Here is a 23,822-nt window from a genome sequence, read left to right on the forward strand (position 1 = left end):
AACGAGGAGTACTTCTCCACATCATAAAACAACCGCCCCGGATCACCTTAAAATAATCCCCGAGAGACTGGACCTCCGAGTGCTGCCATTGAGTGCTTGGCTTTTGGTATTCTATCTGGCAAGTCAGGATCCAGTCACAGGGGACAGCTATAATGGCGGGTCAGGACGGGGGCCACAGAGACAGCACAATGTGGAGCAGAGCGGGGCAGAGGATCGCTGTATTAAGCCCATAGGGAAATTCACTGTTCACTTAACCCATCCATCACTGAGCGCCTCTGGAGGGGCATAAGAGGCAACAGTCAGAGAGCAGCCCCAGGACCCGACGCACATCTGACCGAGGAACCCAGGGAAAAAAGGAGATACCGCATCATGACAAGACAAAACCTGGCCACCGTGTTAGTCAATTAGTCATGAAGTGGACAAGACCAAATCGCAAAGCTGTTTGGAGAGTGCATTCTAGACTTCAATTATACTGAATTTAACATCTGCCATTTAAAGCAGTGCTAAGTAACTTGTTTACCTTGATAAATCCTTTTCGTAGTCCGTCTGGGGGTAATACAAGTGTTAATGTGATGATTGGGGGGGTCTTTCATCTCTCCCTGGTGTTTCTGGCCAGAAAACCACAATTGCAACTTTTCCTGCCACCATGTCGGAGCCACCAATACACACTAAAATAATCAACAGAATAAGCTAACAGGCTAGCGGGCAAAGCTATCTGCGGGCTAGCGCCACTTAAACAGTATTTACAGCCAAGTTTGAGTGAAAAAAATTATCTCCATTGTGTAATTGGATGTACAATATCCCTCTCTCCCTTTGTCTTTTCTGTCAGCGTAGTATTTACTCTCGCGGACAATTCATGAGTAAAAAGAAAATGCAGCATGCTACGACACCTGCAGTGGCGCTTATGGCCTCTAGGGGCATTAGTTAGTACTGCTTTAAGGGGGAACTACCAAACATGTCCTCTTCCATGGGCACGCACAGAGACCAGACAGGTACGTGTTAACTCGTCTAAGCTCAGGTAAGAACATATCTCAGTATGGAAAAACGATGGCCTGTTCCTTTAAGAGGCACTGCATGTAGGTTTTTCAGTTTTTGGTCTGTTTTACTCTCTAAACCTTTAAACTTTCAACTAGAAATAAAGCCATGATCTATTATGTACTGTTTTATCTGTGATTCAAAGTTGCTTCATAGATTTTTATGGGAAATTGTAAGTTCAAAAGCAGTTTTCTCAAAATGCATTTTCCTCTCATTGTACCAACAAAATCTCTACTCCACACACCTCATACACTCTCATATATCATATCTCCTTCCTGACCAATTCATCTGCAGTGTTTCACCTTAAATTGAAGACAATACAGTGTTCATCATAGTTTGTGGTTAATGAGGCTGTATTGATATTTGTTGCATTTCACGGTTCCATACTTCCTGATATCAAACTAAAGTGTCAGGAGTCAGGCCAAAATGTCAATATGCTCCCAATGCTGCACCACTCCAAACCCTATCTTATAATGGAAATACCTTATCCATTGTTATCCGCACAATCATAGAAATACATTTTGCGCAACAACTTGAGCCAAACTCTGCAGAATCAGCCGTTGTGTGGGGGAGTGTGTTTTTAGATAAGCCTGAACTGGAGTAGCACTAGTTTATCAAATAGGATCCCCCATAGTCCAGCTCTCCAATGGTGTTGTGCTGATGTTTTGACAGCCATCTTGCCCTGTCTGTCTGCAGAGCATCAGTGTGTCTACAAGTGTGCTTTCTGCCCGTGCACGCTGGTGTAACTGAGCGGGGTTAAGCGCTGGCCTGGCTGTCGGACTGATCTGACCTCTTACTCACCACTGGGATCACTTACCCTGCTCCAGGCTTCACACTGCCACACATATAGTACTTTACTTTTCTGCCTTTTGACATATTTTATTGCAATGGCTTCAGATGATGCCCCCAAAAGTGGAACTTATATAATGGTTTAACATTATGACCACTGCGGTAATATGCAATCCTCAACAAAACACTAATCCATTTTCCCTCGTGGCTTTTTGAGGGATAGAGACTGCAGCTGCAGCTCAGAAAAACCAACAAAACATGCGGTTTTAGGGGTATTTCAACCCATTTATTCATTTTTTTAATATGTCTTTGCGAGAATATGGATGTTATAAAGTACAAAATCAATACAACAATCACATGCATTTCAAAACAAGTTAGAGAGACAGTTGCTTGATTCTCGGGGCCGAATAGAGCAGTGTAGATGTGGGTTTCCTTAAATTTTGTAAATTAGACTAAAATACGCACCACCGGCTACTCGTCCAACTAGGTACGACTGACCATGAACTTAGCTTACGGTCTGTATCAGCTTCCAGACATTAAATTGTGCTCCTATGCTTTTAAAGACTGGTTCAGTGAAGTCTACCTTAAAGGAACAGGCCAACGTTTTTTTCCATACTGAGATATGATCTTACCTGAGCTTAGACGAGTTGATGCGTACCTGTCTGGTCTGTGTGCGTGTGCTCAGTCACGCAAATAGATCAAAGGTGTTGTTAGCATTTAGCCTCTCCTCCTCTCCTCAATGGGGCCAAACGGGAATGAAGTTAGAAGCGACCAAGCTCTTTCACGTTTTCCCTATTTAAACACAGTTCCGTGAGTAGTTACACGATGCAAGTATAGTTACACAAAATTAAACATGTCAATTTTCTAAGCAGATAAAAAGGTGTACTATATTGTGAGGCGTAATAACACCTTAGGAGCACTTCGACGGCCGCGCAGCAAAGTGAAGATATTAGTGCACGGATGTCGAAGTGCTTATAAGGTGTTATAATACCCCTTTTTTGTGTGACTATTTTTGTGTAACTACTCACGTAACCCTATTTAAATAAGGAAAACGTGGAACAGCTTGGTCGCTTCTAACTTCATCCCTGTTTGGCCCCATAGAGGAGAGGCTAAATGCTAAAAACATCTTGGTCTGGACCAGACAGGTACGCATCAGCTGGTATAAGCTCAGGTAAGAACATATCTCAGTGTGGGAAAACAGTGGCCTGTTCCTTTAATGGAGACATAGCGTAGCTCATTCGTCAAAACCATGGAGAAGCATTGCACTCCATCGCGCAGTCTTGAGTAATCCTGTTCACTTTGATCATTTTTCTTGTACTGCTCAAGTGCTCCCATCTGTGTTTCCTTCATACAAAACTGTCCTCCACCTTTTAAAAGCCCATAATCCATCACCAGGGTCTGCACTTCATCACTATGGATTTCCTAACGTGCTGTTAGCTGAAAAGTCAAAGCAAATGTTCACTGTATGAAAGCGTGCCATTCCCACCACTACCTGCAGAGGGCTCCTCCTGATCTGCCCATTCTTACACTCCATAGATGTTAAATTTTAAAATATAAAATGTCAATGAGTTTTTAAGCTTCAGTCATGTCCACTTGAAGACAACATATTCGCTCGGTGCCTAATCTACAACCCTAAGGGCCCTTGGCCATAATGAAAAGATAATCTGTTTAATGCACTTCACTCAACAGTGGTGCCCCTATGTTTCGCCTTGAAACTCTGCATTAGCAATGTCCAACATCTCAGCAGAGGTGCAATGTTGAGTGTTAATGATGGGAAAGCGGTGAGAGAGAAGCTAATGAAGACACGGCGGGACGGAGTAAAGAGGAGAAGACAGATGGAGGAATGCTGAGGTACACAAACGCCCAATCAGAGCCAGTGAGAGGAAACGCTGACAGTTGGAGAGGCAAAGATAAAGGCGTTTGACAAAGAGGGGGAGAAAGGATTCGTTCTCATTCATGTCAGAGCACCATTGTGGGAGTAACAAAGACACGGCTTTCTACTGTGCACTGGAGTGTTTGTCACAGGCACTCCACACACAACGCACATAAACCCAGAGTTATCTGTTCTGAGAGTCGGACCAGTCTCTCCCTGTCACAGATGATGTTTGTCTTGGTCTTAACCTGCACAGCTCCCATGACGTTGAGGCTCAGGTCTTTTCACAATGTGAGGTGTCAGGGCTTGACAATAACTCTTTGGTTCACTGGTACCCACTTCATTATTTTACAAGTCAGAATTTGCTTATGTTTCCATATAAAAAGCCTGTTGGTGGTTATATGTGTATAAATCAATATCGCACAACAAAAAGCAGCAGTAGACCTACAGTATATAATTATCGAATGATTAATATGTTATGTCAAAAGACTAAGACAAAATGAAATTATATTAGAATTATCAAAATGAACACTGACATGACTAAAATACTGTAGATGTACCCTGTTTACTTTTATTACTGTACACAAAATCAGGTCTATATACATTATAAAAATTGCTGACTTGAACTATCTGGTTGTGAACTTTTGTCGCTTTTTCTAGACAGCTACAGTATCTTCACTGGTGGAAAGTCACAACTAGATCCCCGGCAAAATGATATTTGTATGAGAAAAGTAACAAACTTAGGAAAGTGCTATCTAAGTGGTTCAGTGCCAGGTTTGACCAATGCACATTGTATCCTTGAACAACACTTGGATCACTGTGAAGGTGCATGCATTTGGAAAGGAACTGGAGGTTGCAGATTGTTAACCATAAGTCTGTCACTATGCCATGTGGCTTATGTACAGGGTGGGGTGTGGGAACTTTTTTGAAAAGGGGGTGGTGATGTTAAGGAGGGTCACAGTAGGGTGGGAGAAGGCCCAATGGAAGGAGATGAATGGGAGGTTTAGGTCCATACCTGTTTTAGAAAATATGATGTTGCTGAGGGAGCAGTGTGAACGATAGCAAGACCTAATAACTCTGTAATTGGCTCTATTGCACTATGTGGTATGTCCACACTTAGATCCGCTGCTATCACTTATGAAGCTTATGCGCAAAATAAACCTGGAAGACCTACCAGCTGCATTCATTCATCACCTCATCACCGGCAGCGCACTCCAATCATCCAATCATGGACTCCGATCAAGCCGCACCTTCACAACAGCCAATCACCGCAGCTGCTCATCCCCTCAGCAGCCTGTCATCGCCCAGGATCCCCTTTTTAAGATTCCTGGTCAATCACTCAGCCGCTTGCCAGCCGTGCTACGACCCTCCTCCACCCCTTTCTCCGCCTGGCTCCTCCCCGGCTCCGCTCATCAAGTGGCCAACCCAGGTCTCTTCCACCACCACCAGGGTCCAGGCTCCGGGGAAGATCATGGCTATCATTCGTCAAAGCCATGCATTCCATATCGTTCGTTCAGTCTTCCGCCGGGGTCTGAGCCCCCATAATAATTCATGTTCGTTAATAAAACACTCATACCGTCATTCCGTTTCTGTGAGTCTTTTCAGGTTGAAATCACTTTATATCACTTTAACACTTTATACACCTACACAATATTTAAATCCAATGTTGTCCTTTGTCAATTGTTGTTGTCTTAGTATATTTTACTTCTTTTTTTTTTTAATTCTTTATGCATGCCCCCAATAGCCCTTTACCGTTTAAAGTTTTATAGCTTATATTTATCTAAACTCTTTTTTTTTTTTTTTTTTTTTTTTTTTTTTTTTTTTTTTATTAAGTGATGAATATATAAGATACAAAGTGCACAAATACACAAGTGATAAGGACACAGGACACAACAGAAGAGAAAGATGGGATACACATGGGGAGGAAGGATTACGTGATTGGATGGACAAGTAAAACAGAACTAAATGAAAGGGATATAATCCTGTGTGATCATGCGTCGTCATTACATTGACATTCCGAGACCCACATCCCCCCACACCCCCATCCCGTTCGTCCGTCCTCCTCCCCCCTCCCCCGCCCCCCCCTCACCTTGAGGGCCCGGGCCACCCCCCAACATCCACCCCAGCCCCCAGGCGCAAAACCAGGTCAGGGACAATCCGCCACAGAGCCTTCAACCCCAGCCCTAGTTTTTGTTCCCATTCCCATGTTTTGTACCTAGATCGGTGTAGAGTGCATTAAAATAAGCATGAGGCTTACCCTATCTTTTTGTTTTTTGTTTTGTTCCTTTGTTTTCCCATTGTTTTTGTCTTTTTGTCTGTTCTTATGTGGTGCATTAAAAAGGGTGTGAAGGCGGGTGGGTTAGTGAATGCCCCTGGCGGTATAGGCCCAAGGCAGCGGAGGAATGCCAGGAGGAGCCCAAACCCCACAGCAAAAGCGGGCCGGGCACAACAAGGGCTAACTGAGAGAGAGAGAACGGAGGAGGAGTAAAGGGGAAAAAAAAACAAAACAAAAAAAACAGAGGGGAAGCATGGGGGGACAAGAGGTCAAACAATAATGGCAGCAATGACAACAATAATCACCACAGTTCACAAACAACAGTAGATAAATAGTAACAGCGAGAGATAGTAATGTTGGTAAGATAAAATTAGAGTAACTATATATATAGCTTTTGAAAAGGTAGTACACATACTCTTGCAAATACTCATATGCACACAAATATAGTCACATACATACATGTAACATAATATAAGTTAAGAAGGAGAGAAGAAGAAACAGAAACAGACAAAGGGGGACATCTACATTATTTGGTGGTGGGGTCATTCTGTTTTGTTTTGTTTTGTTTTGTTCTCTTTGTTTTCTTTCCCTTCCCCTTTCCTCTTTGTGTGTGTATAATTAATCCGTATAAGCAGGTTCGAGGTTTATGGACACGAGTAGATGTTCAATGAACGGAGTCCATGTTTCATTGAATAACGACATGTGCTTTTGTTTGTGAGCCATGTTCTTTTCCATTGATATATAATCTGTTACTAGGTTAATCCAGTGGTTAATGTTGCAGGATTTTTTGCATTTCCAGTTTTGAAAAATTATTTTCTTAGCGATAGTTAGAGAGACGAGGAGAGGGTTGTTATACTTGCTCGGTAGGGCTAGTTGTGTGGTGTCTCCTAGAAGGCACAATGATGGGTTCAAAGGGACCCTGCACTTCAAAATAGTGGAGAGCTTATCTGTTACAGAGCGCCAAAATAAGTGTACTGGAGTGCAGTCCCATGTAGCATGTAGATAATTATCGGTGCTACCTAAATTGCATTGTGTGCAAATGTCCGTGTCAGTTAGATCCATTTTGTGCAATCGGCTTTGTGTCAGATGAAATCTGTGGAGGGTTTTATATTGTATTAATTGCAAGTTAGGGTTTGTTGTCATGGAAAAAATGTTTCTGCATATGTCTGGCCAGATGCTGGAGTTTGGTAATATACCCAAGTCATTTTCCCATTTAAGAAGTGGCATTGTCAGCTGATGTTTTGATGTTATAATTTTATAAAGTTTGGATGTAATTTTTTTTGTGCTTGAAATTTTCAAAATTTTGTCTATTACAGTAGACGGTTGTTGTAATGAGATATTTTTAGATTTAATTATATGTTTGATTTGTTGATAGTGGAGAAATTCTTCTCTTCCAACCCCGTACGTCTTGATTAATGTGTGAAAGGAAATAAATGCATTGCTCTCAAACAGGTGGTGTAGATGAGATATTCCTTTTCGGTGCCATAGTGGGAAATATATGGGGGAATTATGCAACTGAAAGTCGGGGTTGTGCCATATTGGGGTGTATTTACATGAGGCTAGGGATGAATCTGTGATTTTAATGGTTCTCCACCAGGCTTTCAGCGTTGTTGATATGGTGATGGATTTGAAGTAGTCAAGTTTTTTTATTGATTGGGGTAAAAAGGGGAGATCTGCTATGGGTGTGTTCTGACATTGACTCTGTTCTAACTGTATCCATGGTTTGTTGTGGTGTTGTTTTTTTATCCAGATGTTCATGTATTGTAGTTGAGTTGCTAAAAAGTAGTTAAGAAAATTGGGTGCTTCTAGCCCCCCGTGCTGTTTGCTGTTTTGTAATGTTGAGAGGGAGATGCGAGGTTTTTTATTTTTCCAGTAAAACTGAGTAGTTATAGAATTGAGCGATTTGAACCAGTTATCGGTAGGGGTGATCGGAATCATTGTAAATAGGTATGTAATTTGAGGTAGGATTTTCATTTTGATTGCAGCAATTCGTCCAATTAGTGTTAGAGGAAGATTTTTCCAACCCCTGAGGCTATCTTCTATTTTTTTGAGTAATGGGGTGAAGTTCAAATTGAAAAGCTCCGATAACCTGGAAGAAATACAAATACCCAAGTATTTTATGTTACCTAATTGTAGGGATGGGAAGGAGGTCTGGGTTGCAGGGTCCCATGATTCTAGAGTTAATGGAAGTAATGTAGATTTTGACCAGTTTATTGTATAATTGGAGAGGGTAGAATAAGTGTTAATAACAGAGAAGGATTCTTGTAGCGATGTATGTGGGTTTTGTACGTGCAGTAATAAATCATCAGCATATAGGCTAATTTTATATTCTTTTGTTTCATTTTGTATTCCTTTGATGTTACTATTGTTCCTTATTGTGGCTGCAAGTGGTTCAATGAATAAAGCAAACAAAGATGGAGAGAGTGGGCATCCTTGTCTGGCTCCTTGATGCAATGTGAAACTAGATGAAGTGATTCCGTTTGTGGTTACCGTGGCTCTAGGTAAGGTGTATAATGTCTGTATCCAGTGGATGAACGACTCTCCAAAACCAAATCTACGGAGTGTATAGAACAGGAATTGCCAGTTAACTTTGTCAAATGCTTTTTCTGCGTCTAAAGAGAGAATAACGGATTTCCTTTTTCCCAATTGGGCTATGTTTATTAAATTGAAGAGTTTACGGAGATTATCGGAAGAATATCTATTTTTTATGAAGCCAGTTTGGTCCGAGTGAATAAGTAATGGAGCAACCGTCTCTAGTCGGGTTGCAAGTGTTTTAGTTATTATTTTGAGGTCTGTGTTTATCAGTGAGAGTGGGCGGTAATTAGACGGCTGTGTTAAATCTTTGTTTGGTTTAGGTATAAGGGTGATGATGGCAGTGTTCATGTATGGTGGAATTGTGGATGTTGTTTTGATTTCTGCAATCACTTTCAGTAGGAGCGGTGATAAGATATCCCAAAATTGTTTATAAAATTCTGCTGGAAATCCGTCTGGTCCTGGTGATTTATTGTTGGGCATTTTGTTTAAAGATTTATAAATTTCATTTGCTGTAAGTGGTGCATCTAACATGCGTGCTTGATCAGATGGGAGTGTTGGAAGGTCAGTTTTGTTGAGAAAGGCTTCTATTGCTGAGGTGCTGGGAGTGCAGTCCGAGGAGTATAATTCAGTGTAATATTTTTGAAAGATATCATTTATTTCTTGTGGGTTATATGTAGTAACGCCGGATTTGTTTTGTATTGCTGCGATTGTTGCCTTTTCTTTTTTATGTTGCAGTAGATTAGCAAGTAATTTGCTAGATTTGTTGTTATACTCGAATTGTTCATATTTTAATTGTTGGATAATAAAGTCTGTCTTTTTGCTTAGAATGCTATTTATTTTAGTTTTAGCTTGTTTTAGTTCCTGTAGTGTCTGTTCATCTGGATTTGTGTTGTATTTATCTGTTAATTGCTTAATTTTAAGTTCCAGATTGTTTTCCTGTTCCTTCTCTTTTTTTTTCTTGTGTGATGAGTAAGATATGATTGTGCCCCTGATTACAGCTTTGCCTGTTTCCCATAGAAGTGATGGGGAGATTTCTGGGGAGTCGTTCATCTCCAGAAAAGATGCCCACTCTCTCCGTATAAGCGTGTTGAACTCTGTGTCCTCTAGTAGAGATGTGTTGAGCCGCCATCTTGAGTGTGGTATATTTATTCTGGTGTGGTTAGATATTGTGAGGGAGACAGGGGCGTGGTCACTAATTATTATTGGATGTATTGTGTTTTCTGTTATTTGCTGAGTGAGTGAGTTGCTGATAAGAAAAAAATCTAGTCTTGAAGATGTTTGATGACGGGGAGAGGTGTATGTGTATTCCAGATGAGTAGGGTTCTTCACTCTCCAACTATCGCTAAGGCCATAATCCTGCATATATTGTTTGACTATTTCTGATGAATGTGTATCTCTTGTGTTACCAGAGTTGGAGCGATCTTGTGTGGAGTTGATAACTGTGTTAAAATCTCCAGCGAGGATAATATTTGTTTTGTCAAGCAGTGCTGCAAAGAGAGTATGAAAAAAAAGTGGGTCATCATTGTTTGGTCCATAAATATTGGCAAGTGTAAACAACGTGTCATTAATTGTTGCATTTACAATGACAAACCTTCCTTCAGGGTCAGTAATTGTTGAATGTTTCTTAAATGAGATGTTTTTATTTACTAAAATGGAAACTCCTCGTTGTTTGCTATTATATGTTGCTGAAAATATTTGATCATACTGTCTAAGTTGTAACTGTTGGGATTCATGTTGGGTTATGTGGGTCTCTTGTAAGAAGCACAGATCAGCCTTCAATTTTGATAAGTGATTAATTATTTTTGTTCTTTTAGACAGAGTACGAAATCCACGCACATTCCAAGTTACAATTTTAAAAGTGTACATGTTGATGTGTTTGTGAATCTATATTGTCTAGGTAAAGCAAATTTTGCACATTGGGGAGGGAGATGGGTGGGTGGCGGGCAGGAGGGGGGTGCATCAGGTAACAGAACAGTTGACATATAACAAGAAAAAGATAAGTGAAAAAACAAAGCATCATAGAATATCGGTGTGTTCATGAGGGGTAGGAAACTGGACTGGGCCAGTAAGTTAGAGCAATGCTGGGAGTTACAGCTTTAATATGTATCTTTGCATTGCGGCTGCGTTAATCAAAAGAGCCAGGGTGTTATTTTGCTGTTTCTGAATAACTGTCCGTTAACATATAGTTTGTCAGCGATCAGTGATGTGCGTATGTTCTTGCTTCTATTTTCTTTCATGATCGGGTACAGCACTTTCCTTCGATCGTTTATTTCCTTAGGAAATTGTTCATTAAGTCCAAAGTGTGTGCCTTTGAGCTCTTTTCCTTTGCTTTTAACCAGTAGTTTGTGTTGAAAATGTTCAAATTTTGCGACGATGGGGCGAGGTGATGTATTAGTGCGTTTCCCAAAGCGGTGGACTCGGTGGAAGGTAATGTTGTGCAGTGTTTCTGAAGGGATTTTTAGTTGAGTTTTCATGAAGTCCTTTATGACGTTTTCAGAGTTTTCACTCTCTATTTCCGGCAATCCGGAGAAGATCAGATTGTCGCGCATGGAGCGACTTTGCAAATCCAACACCGTTTCTTTTAACTGTTTATTGTCCGCAGTGAGTTTTGTCATTTGATCCGAGAGCGTTTGCACAGTGGTGTTCAGTTCCATATTTGCCTTCTGCAGTGTCACTATGTGTTCGTGAGCGAACTCTAAGCTGTGAGTTATGTCTTTAACTTCCTGGTGTAGCGGAATAAGAATGTCCAGTTTTTTATTGATGCTTGCCATTAAACTGACCTCTTCTCCCGAAGTGAAGAGATCATCCGTATCGGTTGATGAGTCTGCTTTCCTCTTTTTCGCTGGGTTGACAGCGGTGTCTGGCTCGGTGTCTGCATCTGCATTCATTGTTTGCTGTTTGTCGTAGTAGTGATCGATAAAAGCTTCCAGGCTCTCTATGTCCTCCACTTTTGTTGCGCGTAGCTGGCTATGTTTTCAAATTTGCACAGTGCAGGTTTTTAGGGGGTAATCCGTTCGTTTTGTCTTCTTTTTTGGTCTTAGCTCGTAGTATTTACTGTTTGTGAGATGCCGCCATGTTGTGTCACTCCACTAGCGCTCCGTTACTGCTCCATCCGGTCCGTCCCTCAGCGTCTCCCCATATTTATCTAAACTCTGTGTTATATGTTTTTATGTTTAATGTTGGGCGTCTTGACCGAGAAAAATTCGTAGTTTGTGAACCTGTTTGCAAACAATGGCAATAAAAAACTATTTTGATTCTGCTTTTGCCATAGAAGCGTATTTTTCTAACGGCCATATCATCTTGGTGCAATGCGCCTTTCATCGGCACTTCCAAAATTCTCCCGCGGGGTCGTGTTCCTGATCACAAATATATTGGGCAGATGCCTTCAGGAAAGCATGTGTCCAAAAGAAAGTAAGCTTTACTGTTACTGTTACAACACCTGCAAATTAGTTTGTCTGTCTGTGCGTTCTGCTCATAAAAATGTAGTTGCCCTTGGCATGTTGGGATGTTCTCTTCACCCAAATAAAATGGATTTCATTGGATTTTTTGAGAGAAGCCTTCTACGGCCGACTGATCTCCCTGAAAGAGGACGTAAACTGGCTATGGACACATGGTATGGCTCGTATGAAAGGGGAGACTCTAAGCTCTCCGTAGGTGAAAGCAGTTTAATTCTACGTGCCTCGGTTCCTGAGAAATCTCAGTTAAACAGAGGCAAGTGTTGATTAAAATCACTTTTTTTTTCCAAACACGGAGATATTGCGTGTTTTATGAAACACTCTCTTTTCTGATTAACTCCTCTGTCGTCTCCTCTACAGGCACTAACGTTATAGGAAGAGGTAAATGCCTAAATATAAATATCTCAGTTTCAAGTCAATCTTCAATGACAGCATTGTTAACACATTTTGAAACACCGCTTGTTATCGATCACTTTTTCGCGTGTGCATTTAAACAGCCTGGTTCACGGATTGAAGACTTAAACAGGATGTTTCTCAGACGTCCTTGGACTGATTTTAACTAATTAAAAACGCATAGAAATGTTAAAATCTCAACTGTTTCATGGGAAGTCGATCTGCTTTGTCAAACCAGAGAGCGAGTCGTGATGCTCAACATCACAAAACCTGGGACAAAAAATAAGAAAAGAAACGCAAAAATATATATCAAATGTCCAGACTTTTCACAAGTTTTTGATCGTCATTTATTTCACTTCTGTTCATCACAGAGCTTCCAAAATCACACATAAGGTGTACTAGAGTGTCTAGAGTTTTGTAACTCTAAAAAAAAAAAGGATGTTCCCATCCTTTCCCTGTAGTTACTTACCACCATCCATTGTAGGAAGAGTTACTTCAGGTTTCAGCCAACTTCCACAAATCAATAAATTTGTCATGTCTGACAACTTTTGACATCTTTTTTTTTTATACTTCCAAAATAAACTACTAAACTGTCTTTGGAATGATGCAATCGAGCAATAGATTAAATTGGATTCTGACATAAACTTTTTTTTCTTAAATTGAGTTGCTGCAGAGGACACACACCCGCATTTCGCAGATTGATGCCGGCGTCTTGAAGGCAGGAGTGAGTGGCATGTGTAATGCTTGTATCAGGAGACTGCAAATGTGGCGGAACGAGACCAAGAAAGAGACTGTGCGCAAGGTAAGGCCAAGAGACACATCAGAGCGGAGTGTGATTAGGCCAATGGGGAGAGCCAGAGCGCGTGATAAAAGTCAGATGAAGAGACGGAGGTGAGGACGGAGGAGTGAGAGCTTCTGTATAAGGAGGAATACATGAATAGTTAAGAGGAGGAACCGAGGGAAAAGATTTACACACACAAAAAAAATCTAATTTGGGAAGTTAGAATCATCATTACAAAAAGATCAAGAGAAGACGCTACAGGAATAATTTAGTTTGGTAAAAAATAAAGTTTCTAAAGATACTGGAGGAGTAAAAAGAAGCTATAGAACTAAGTGTGAATGTGGGCTGAAACTTGACAATGTCATAATGTAGTCTGAGACGACCATACACTCGAAATCATCTGTTACATTTCCAGCCAAATCTTTTGACACGCGCGCCGATGCCACTGGGGCAACCTTTTGAGGGCAGTTGGTGACCACAAGGCAGCACCCCGGTAGCCATCTCTAGATGAGCCATACATTTGGTGAGGAAGTTTTAAAGCAGAACTGAGTAACTTGTTTACCATAATAAATCCTTTTTGTAGTCCCTCTGACGGTAATACAAGTGTTAATGGGATGATTGGGGGGTCTTTCATCTCCCCCTGGTGTCCCTGGCCAGAAAACACACTTGCAGCTTTCCTGCACCGGGTCGGAGTCACCAAAATGCATTAATGGAATCACGAAGAACGGGCTAGCAACACAACCAAGTTTGAGTGAAAAAAATTATCTCCATTGTGTAATTGGATGTACAATATCCCTCTCTCCCTTTATCTTTTTCTGTCAGTGTAGTATTTACTCTCAAGGACAATTAATGAGTAAAAAAACGCAACATGCTACACCTGCAGCGCCGCTTATGGCCTCTAGGGTCTGAGTTACTTAGCACTGCTTTAAATGGTTAAATGGTAAATGGACTCAACTTATATAGTGCTTTTCTACCTATATCAGGCCCAAAGCGCTTTACAGTAAGGAACCAGTCACCCATTCACACTCTCATTCATACACCAATGTACGCAGACACTGGAGGCAAGTAAGGTGAAGTGTCTTGCCCAAGGACACAACGACAGTGTGCATTTGCGGGAGCTGCGGGAGCTTTAAGAAGAAGAAACCACAGCCATCTGCTTCTGAAATTTCACTCTAAGCATAACAGAGACTGACCAAAAGATGGAGTCAGTGGGAAAAGGGAGTCTTCATTTGAAAACAGAGCTGTATAAAACAGAAAATAAAACACACAGAATCACAATATGATGACATCACCAAACTAGCAGATCATCAATGAGATCAAATTGCAACAAAATCTTTTATTGTGTATCGATTTCCACGCAAACATTGGTCAGTGATCCATGTAAATGCAACTTCTGGCTTAATATCCCCATACTATGTCATATTGAGCTAAAAATTTAGTGTATATGGTACAAGAAACAAGGTCGACTCTCATTGGGGGCCTCTCATTTACTAAACAGATAAACGTCCTGTCACCACCTCAAGATAATAATGGGGAAGAGAGGAAAAAATCAATACGGCAGGCCCAATGCATTTGACACACTGTTTCTGAAGATTTATAGCAGTGACATTGCTTTACTCTGCTGGAGATCTGATATTATTCTTACTCTCTATCTGCCTGTCCTTTCTAGAACTACCTTATCTACGTGTCCTATGCTTCTCTTTTCTGTCCTTCATCTTTTTTTGGGCTTTGTTCATTTGGCTTCCCTGTTGGTCCACTATCTTTCCCTCTAAAGCTGACAGGGCTAAAAACTTAAGTGATGGCTTATTTGAACTTATCTCCCGCTACACTCCACCTACATTCCAGCCCTTAAACTTAAAAAAAAAAAAAAAAAACTCATTTTCTGAACTTTTACCATTTGTTCAGATTTGGAATATCCCCTGCACCAAAATGTTTAACTCCCATTCCACATAACAGGTGCGGCTCTATTCTTCAAAATTTGGTTGGTTCAAATTGCAAGGATAACGGGCTAGATAATAATGGGAGGAAGTGTGTGGAGGAGAGGAAAGTATGTCTGTCCTTTGACTGTCCAATCAAATGAATTCTGAAAACTAGGTAGATATGACATTTCCTGTGATTCTGTAAAACATTGTCTTTGATATCGTGTCCGTCTAACTGTGAGACACCCTTTTCCCCTCTCTATGTCATGGCCTATTAGAGGAAAAGACTGAGGACCCTTAGGTGGGGCAGGAGACGATGAACAGTGTGTGGTATTCTCCATAAGATGCAGATCCTGTCATTGTGCTGTGGGTGTTCCTCTCCCATCCGCATGTGTGTGTGTGTGTGACTCAAGCGTTCCAATAACCTCACCGACACCCCTGGCCCTTTGCTTGGCTGTGACACACACGAAAACATTGGCACGCGGTCTTCGGGACGCCCAGAGAAAGCCTGGTGATTATTATGGTGAGTGTCAAGGGCTTGGGGGGGAGCACTGGTACGTCATAGCGAACCCATCCCCTACATATGAGCAGAGGTGGAAGAAGAATCACTGACAATATTTAAACAGCCCAATTGTTTTCATAAGCGAGTGAGGATATGAGAACCAATACATCAAGAGAGAACAGCTCTTTGATCAGCAACCAAGTCATATTAGTTTAGGGGAATTCCGAATATGACTTGGTTGCATCACCAAATGCGCCTGGTTCTCCCAGTCAATCTATTTGACATATCAAACAGTGAGGAGATGGTAAGTAAAGAGAACAAGGAGATATCCTATCACAAATTGTGGAAATAAGGCATCCTTCGATTCACTTCACAGTTATCTATAATAATACAACTATGTCATTACAGAGAGTGGAGAACCAGGAAAGAATCCAAGTAACAACATGCACACATTCACCGCCAAACTACTCTCTCCTTTTAAGAAGAACGCTTACCAACTGCATGATAAAGCACACTATTGTTGAATGTAATCGTTATTATGCAGTAGTATTTGCACCAAGACACATTTTAAAGAAGAACAAAGTAAGTGTAATTGGATGTACAATATCCCTCTCTCTGTCTTTTCTGTCAGCGTAGTATTTACTCTCACGGACAATTAATGAGTGAAAAAACGCAACATACTACAACACCTGCAGTGGCGCTTATGGCCTCAAGGGGCATCAGTTACTTAGTTCTGCTTTAAAGGGACTAGATGGAACTTGTCATTTTTATACTTGCTACTGCCACCCCAGGTCTTATGTGTAATTGCAGGTTCTATACTGTATTAAGCTCGTGCATGACGGCACTTCGGGCCCGAAGCAACAACTGCTTGAGTGACAGTGCAGGATTTTAGAGGCAGTTGTGGTGAATACACACAATTGCTGGAGCATGTAAGGGGCAGAACATACATAATTTTAACATTTTTAAACTCCGTCTAGTCCCTTTAATGTACCACATTAAGTCAAAATGAAATATACAGGTGGACCAAGTGCATAATGCTCTATGTATTAAAGATACGCAATAAAGAGCTAGTTTTCATAATTAAAAAGCACAAAATTGTGACAATTTGGACCAAAATAAGGAAGGATGTCGGCCACTTAAAATTGCTTGTTGTCCCTGTATAAGCAGACATTATTAGGGATGCACCGATGCCACTTTTTCTAAAACCGATACGAGTATGAGTACTTTGATTTAAGTACTCGCCGATACCGAAAACCGATACGAGTACAAGGCAATATTCTTACTTTTTTCACAGCAGATTGGTTTGTAATTAGTTAATTTACTCATGTACATTTCCTTAAGTAAAGTAGGCGACACATTTAAGAGCAGTTATATTAGAATTGTGCTGATGCCACTATTTTATTTTCATTCAATATAATTTTTAATTGTTATTGCACTGTCCATCATAGCCAGAAAACCCCATGTCCAAAAGCTCCTCAATGTCTGTGCTTTATTCATTTATGTATTTTTATTCAACAATAGTATTGAGATGTTACTTAAATGGCCCCTTTCGTCTTTACTTCAGCTCTGTGTAGATTTTCTCGTGTGTTTTGTAGCAACTTAGCGAGTAGCTACAGCGTTTTCATTGTTCTGCTGCAGCTCATTTTCGCTCAATATGGACACGCTGTATCTCTTTAATTTGGATTTTCGGAGGACTTTTTAGTCGCTGGGCTAGTTTTTCAGATGAATAAACCCCTGGGCTTAAAATGGCGTCAGAATCGCCAAAACTGCCGCGAGTTAGCAACGTTAGCCTGTATGTTGTAAACACTGCAGACGCTGCAGCACGAACAATATTTAGCTCTGGTTAAATCCTGCACAGACTCTGATTTAGAGAGCGCAGTCTGTAATAAAGTCAGCTCTATGTGGAATATTGTATTTCCACTAAACAACTCTCCAGTTTGTTGCTATCTTCTCTCCTCAGCTGAGAGGTGCGCCTCGTAGGTGCGCTGGCCGCACGTCAAATGGTATCGGTTTCTGGTATCGGGACCTCATGAATGAATACGAGTATGAGTACAAGCATGTGGTATCGGCCCGATACCCGATACTGGTATCGGTGCATCCCTAGACATTATCTGACAGGTTGTAGCTAAAACATATTCGCATTGCGTAATGTTGGAGCTCTTTTGATGTTAGCTGCTGATCAATGGCTGTTTTTTTTTTCTCATGTTACTCAAGGCACAGTTAGTAAACCATTGTTACCCGAGGTGCAATGATCTACTTGCAATAATTCTTGCATAGCGAATCACTAGTCTGTGCAATTTCAATTACATTAGATAAGCAAATTAAAACATACAAAATTCACTGTACAATGCAGCGGCGATACAAACAAACACCAATGCTACAGAAGAAAGCAAGGTTTGAATCAACTGTTTATAATGTGTGCTCAGAAAAGGATGAAGAGTGCGGAGGCTGCGGGGGCTGCCAGAGACGGCCTAAGTGATTTGTCCTTGTACAGGTGCCTTTGTGTTGACTGTAATCTCAGTGTGTCCGTCACACTGTTTGCTGCATTATATCTGCTCAGAGAGTCGACGGGGTGAAATAGGTTCTGATTAAAAAGAGCTAAAACAGATGGTGCGAGAATGGAAGATAAACAGAGGATGGAGAGAATAGATTGAAGGAGAAAATGTACAGATGGAATGACAAGGAACCGAGTGACAGAACACACAGAAAAGAAACTAAACAGAAAGTCCATTTGTTAGACTGTAATTACTATTTTGATATTCATGTTCATCAATCTATTGTTACTAAGGCAATAACTTTTTTAACAAAATCTTCAATTGGACAAGGTTGTTTGGATTAAGGGCGTTTTATTTATTCTTCACGGGCTTAGTCTAAACAGAATGACTCTCCCCCTAAAGAGAAGCCAGAACTGAAATAAGAGCGTTAAATAAGTCTGATGAGATTGGCGAGAAGAAGTCTTTGGAATGAGAAGCAGTGAACAGCCCAACAACTCAATTGCACAATTAATAATAAAGTTCCTAATGTAAGTGAGAAGTTCCCCAATGCTACTTAGTTATCAGTCAGACGAATTGCCTTGGCTCCCAGTGTTTGCTAGTGCACACGCTGCTTTCTGTCAGTGTGGTAAGACTTATTCTGGCTGTTACATTTGGTTTGTCACTAATAGTTCAGTGTTATGGGTTAAATATAATTCATTACCTCTCCCCGTGGGCTGGGGCCTATCTGAGCTGACATTACGACATGAGTGGACTCCGGATAATGGCCAGTTAATCGCAGGCTTGACATTTACAGACACACAGCCTTTAAACACTGTCATCTATTTGTGTGGGGCCATTTAAACCAGTCCAGCCACTGCGGCGCACTGAGGAAGGCGTTGGAGTTTGATGATGTAAAATGCTGCTTGATTTCTCTACTTTTCAATATACGGTCTCCATGACACCATGCACTGATTATCGTATCAGCATTTGTAGAATACTTTTTAATATTTTTGCGTAATGTAAAATTACTGCCATGCTTTTTGGGGTGAGGGTGGCGCAGAGAGTAGAGCGAGTGGTCTTATGATCGTAGGATCGGCGGTTCGAATCCCAAAGGTGCACTCTGTCGTGGTGTTCTTGGGCAAGACACTTCACCCACCTTGCCTCCAGTGTCTGTGCACGCTGGTGTGTGAATGGGTGACTGGTTCATTGATGTAAAGCGCTTTGAGTGCCTAAAGCAGGTAGAAAGGCGCTGTATAAATGTGACCATTTAATCTTGTAGCGCAGGGGTGTCCAAACTTTTTTCATGGGGGGCCGCATACTGAAGCGTACACAGGGTGAAGGGCCATAGATCGGTAGTTAGTGCCGCAAAACCTTTGACTAGCAGAGGTTTAAATTGTGCCCCACACCTTTATTTATGCTCAAAACCTTCATGCCAGCTCTGTCTCACAGTAAAAGGTTAGTTGTTAGGTTAGAATTGTGTAGAATTATTACATTTCAAATATAAAGGACTATCTCTGATGATGTGTCCCGATTCAGCAAAAAGGCAGAGTGCCACCAAAAATTGGTCTGAGGGCCGCATTTGGCCCCCGGGCCGCACTTTGGACACCCCTGTAGCGGATCAATTATTTGATCTCAAGCTTCTGTTTTTGAAGAAAGTTAACAGCTGTAACTACAGGGTCGGGCCATATTGACCAAAAGTAATACCTCAATATAATTGGGGACTTTCTCCCAAACTGCAAACTCTCACAAAGGTAATTATTGTCCTCAACAGATATGAGGTATAACCGATATCTTCCAAACAGCAATTTTGATATTTTCTTGTGGCCGATATATCACCATCTCTAGTTGCAACTGGCTGCTCAAAACACTTGAAACAAATGTCAATTTCTACTGCACTAAATGACCATCACTGTACATCACATGTTTCGTGTATTGATTCAAATGTCCCATGTCCCACCTATGTAGACAATGTCCTGATGTTACCAAGTGAAGTCGAGGATGACACACTCATTGAATATATTGTGTGTCCTAACTTTCTAACACTATATTGTGACCTGTTGCTATCCCTGTGTCCTATTATCCCTAAACTAATACATTAAACGTTTCAGTGCTGGTCTTTATCTAATCTAAGTTTTAATTTCTGTTACTCCATGCCCCACCAAATCACACAACTTGTCCCACTTTTGCTACAGTATATTTTGAGGCGGTCACCCTTGTAACGCTTGCTTTGCGAGTATGACATGCAACATTGGGCAGAGAGTGAACATTTTATCCGCCTCGGCAAAAGGCCAAATTGTAATGGATAATGTGCGGAGAAACTGTCAACACTTGTCCAAAAGTGATGAACTGGTGACAGGTGAAGCACGGACGGACTAAAGTGGTCACTGTAGTTTGGATAGCAGATGGTAAGGACGATTGACAATAGCTGATGGATAGCTTTATGGCAAGTTAAGGATTGAACTGGACCTTTAAACTGGAATTGTTCTCAATAGTAAATTGCGACTTGCTTTGCACAGTACCAACACATCCATCATTCAGACATGCAGGCGTGTCTTTTTCCGGGAAAGACAACCCAAGTCTGCAAAAGAACTTTTTGGTAAGTCATGGATTGTGTTGGCGGTTGTGTCTGTACCTGCTTGTGCGAGTGCATAGTTCCCTGCTTGCATAGGCCCATACCCACAGTGTCCCACAGCCTACCTCCCTCTCCGCTAACCTCTTAATGCACACTGACACACTTCAATGGAAGGAGAGCAGACATGGAGCAAAGCGCTGAGTAAACATGGGAGGGAGAGCCTTGGGGTGAATTCCTGGAATAAGTTCGGGCCTACTGTCAGAGCGTTGGCACACAGGCGGAGGTGCACCACGGAGGGGACGGCAACAACAGCCCAAACGGACAAGTGATCCCCGCTTAAGCCCCTTCCAGCTGCAGGGTCACCACACAGCGCATGGAAACACAGTCCGTCAGCACCAGTCAATCAAGCAGTCAAGCCAATGCTCAGGTTGCACATAAGCTTGGTAAAAATGCACACAGGCAGACATTACTGGGGCAACGTTCACAGCGTCTAAGCAAATTTTCTTTTCCAGTGAAGAAATAAAACATAATTGACTTAAGTGACCCAAATTCCTAAAACCTGCTCTAATGCCAGTTCCAAATGCCAAAAAATATTCTTATAGAGTAACAGGGCAGTAACAATCAATTCAAGCTTAACTCTATCGATCTCCTAATAATCTCTTTCACTGGAGTAATACCTTTAGCTATTGTCCAAAGGCACTGTCTGGTCACTTGGACAGACATATTGATCATACCATTGTTTCACTGACAGTTCTGAGTTGGAGGGCACAAAGCCAATCGTAGCAGTTTCAACATTTTTCTACAAGTCTGCCAGATGGCAAGTGGAGACAGCTCAGGAATATGTGCAACAATTACTCCTCTTTGTATTAGAAAAAATGATGTTTGCTCCACGACGTTCTTAGAAAAATTGCAAGTGAACCTGATAAAGGCCCTGCTGAAGTGTTTATAAGTTGAGACATAAGTTAACTTTCTCACATCAAAGACCCAACACATTTCTGTAGTTCTTCAGCAGTGATTCATGGAAAGGTTTGGCAATTGGAACCGTCCTCACATTGGAGATATGCTCTATTCCTTGGCATAAAAGTTTAGAAATGGAAAAGGGTGTGTGTGTGTGTGTGTGTGAGAGAGAAATTACATTAAACAACGTGTACGTAAGATGTGTTGCGTGTGGAGGGCACTGTAATGTTTGAGGATCATTTGTGTGACTCAATGGGCCAGGCTGCTGCGTGTAATGAATGGAGGTCAGACACATGGCCCGCACTCTGCATCAGATAATGTACATGTTTTCCCAGTTTGGTGAAGTGAAAAGGCTGGAGGGGCAAACCACAGAGACAGAGCATCTGTGCACAGTGTAATGATGCCAGCCTTACATCACCAGAGGATAATGGTGCAGAATATGACCAGAAGGTGAGCTGATGTTCAGGTTTGTATTGTTGCGGTTGCCGTACTACACACACAATGATGTCAGTGGCCAGGATATATTTATTGGTGTATTTGGGACAGTGCATGTTAATCAACATAAACGGGTTTCATGCATGTAAACACGCCACACCGGATTGTAGCCTTGGGCAAATTTCCATCCGTCATCCCCCGCGCACACTCTCAAACACACTCTCATTCATCCTGGCCTATTGTGCATGTTTTTAGTGGTAGGGGAAACCAACGCAGACACAGGGGAGAACATGCAAACTCCACGCAGAAAGACCCCGTCTAGATGGGAATCAAACCTGGGACCTTCTCGCTGTGAAGCACAAGCGCTACCGTGCCGCCCCTTAAGTGATGCAATATGCCTATCACTAAAGTCTTCTTCTGGCTCAGGAATCGACACATATTTTTTTGCAAACTCTGCCAAAAACAAACATTGCATTGAACTTATAAATGTGTGGAAGTTCCGTTTTAGCTAAACATTTCCTAATTTACTTAAATTTTAGTCTTGTTTTGGTCCTGATGGAGTGTTTTTAAATCTTCTTTTGACACAATTTGCTGAAAAACTAGTTACGATTTGTGATTCATTAGAACGGAACATATCAAGTTGAATTGGTTTAGTGAAATATCGCAATAATATCGTTGTCGCAATATTGCACAGCTGTATCGCATATCGCAAGTTCACTTCAATATTGTGCAGCCCAGGTAGCTAATGTAGTATTATTGATTAATTTAGTTCACGTTAAATGGATGCTGTTTTATAGTAATTTTCATTCTGACATTAAAGTTTGGCCTTTGGTGTACCCAACCATGTGTAGACGGCTTCTCTCAATCTTTAGTTTTGACGAAGGGGGAAAAAAAAAAAAGCTGGAGCTCAAGTAGATGATGATTTTAAAAGATAATATGCCCCCTCATACAAAGAAAACACACACAAATGTTACTAAAACAAGATCGAAAAACATTTTGTAACTTGGTCAACGCGAGGTGTCCCTTTTAAAGCGAGTAACATTATATTCACCAGGTTCTGTTTAAACAAGCAGAGGTCTGAGCTCTCAAATAAAGTGGTCTTACCATCTCTCCTGAAGTTTCCTTTCGTCACTTTGGCATTGGCGACTTTAGCTCTCGCCACTTCACTTGAAGAGCCCAACAACAGCAGCATCCACAGGTTGAAAAGCGCGAATCCACTCATGGCAACAGCGCAACTTTAATCCACTTGTTGAGCGACTTCACAAAATGCACTGGAATTAAGTATCCGTGGGTGGTGGTGGTGGTGGGACAAAAAAAAATAACCTTGTTTCGAGAAGTTCTTGCGCCACGGTGTCCAAAATATGCACCTTCTTCGTTTTGAAGTTATCCAGAGTAATGCTCCGTCAAACTAAGCGCAGGTGGGGGATATTATAGCCCCGTTCATGGTCAGATCTAAGATTACAGGCGCCCTGCTTCTTATCTCCGCGCACTGAATAAATTCTCTTCAGTCACTGGGAAATACTGCGCATATTTGTTCCACTTTTATGCCCGACACGTCTCGCACTGTTAAAACGCCCGGTACAAAGTCGGCGCCTCAAAGTTTCCCCCCAATGACTGACGCGCGCTCCCGCTCCTCTTGTGTCTGCTCATGAACTGAACAAGATGCTTCGCGCTGGGGGAGACCGGGGGGCGGGGGGGGGGAGGCGGACAGTTTAACGAGGAAATGCATGCGCCAGAGAGGAAACATTTGGGAGGAAAGCCCTGTTAGCGCGCAGGGAGAGACTCGGAGGAGGAAGCGCACCACGGGAGGAAGAGGGCTCTTGTGCT

The 23,822-nt window shown here is 41.6% G+C and overlaps 1 protein-coding gene across 1 annotated transcript in view; it reads right to left on the minus strand.

Annotated features, from left to right (window-relative positions):
• The window catches only part of pdgfd (platelet derived growth factor d), a 101,688-nt gene extending 78,059 nt beyond the window's left edge, over positions 1 to 23,629 (minus strand). The window contains exon 1 of the mRNA XM_079574716.1: positions 23,100 to 23,629. Coding sequence (XP_079430842.1) covers positions 23,100 to 23,217 — 118 coding nt within the window. The 5' untranslated portion in view covers positions 23,218 to 23,629. The remainder of the gene's footprint in view (positions 1 to 23,099) is intronic.
• Between the last annotated feature and the right edge of the window lie 193 nt (positions 23,630 to 23,822).

The sequence above is a fragment of the Gobius niger genome (genome assembly GCF_951799975.1).
Source record: "Gobius niger genome assembly, chromosome: 1".
NCBI lineage: Eukaryota > Metazoa > Chordata > Actinopteri > Gobiiformes > Gobiidae > Gobius > Gobius niger.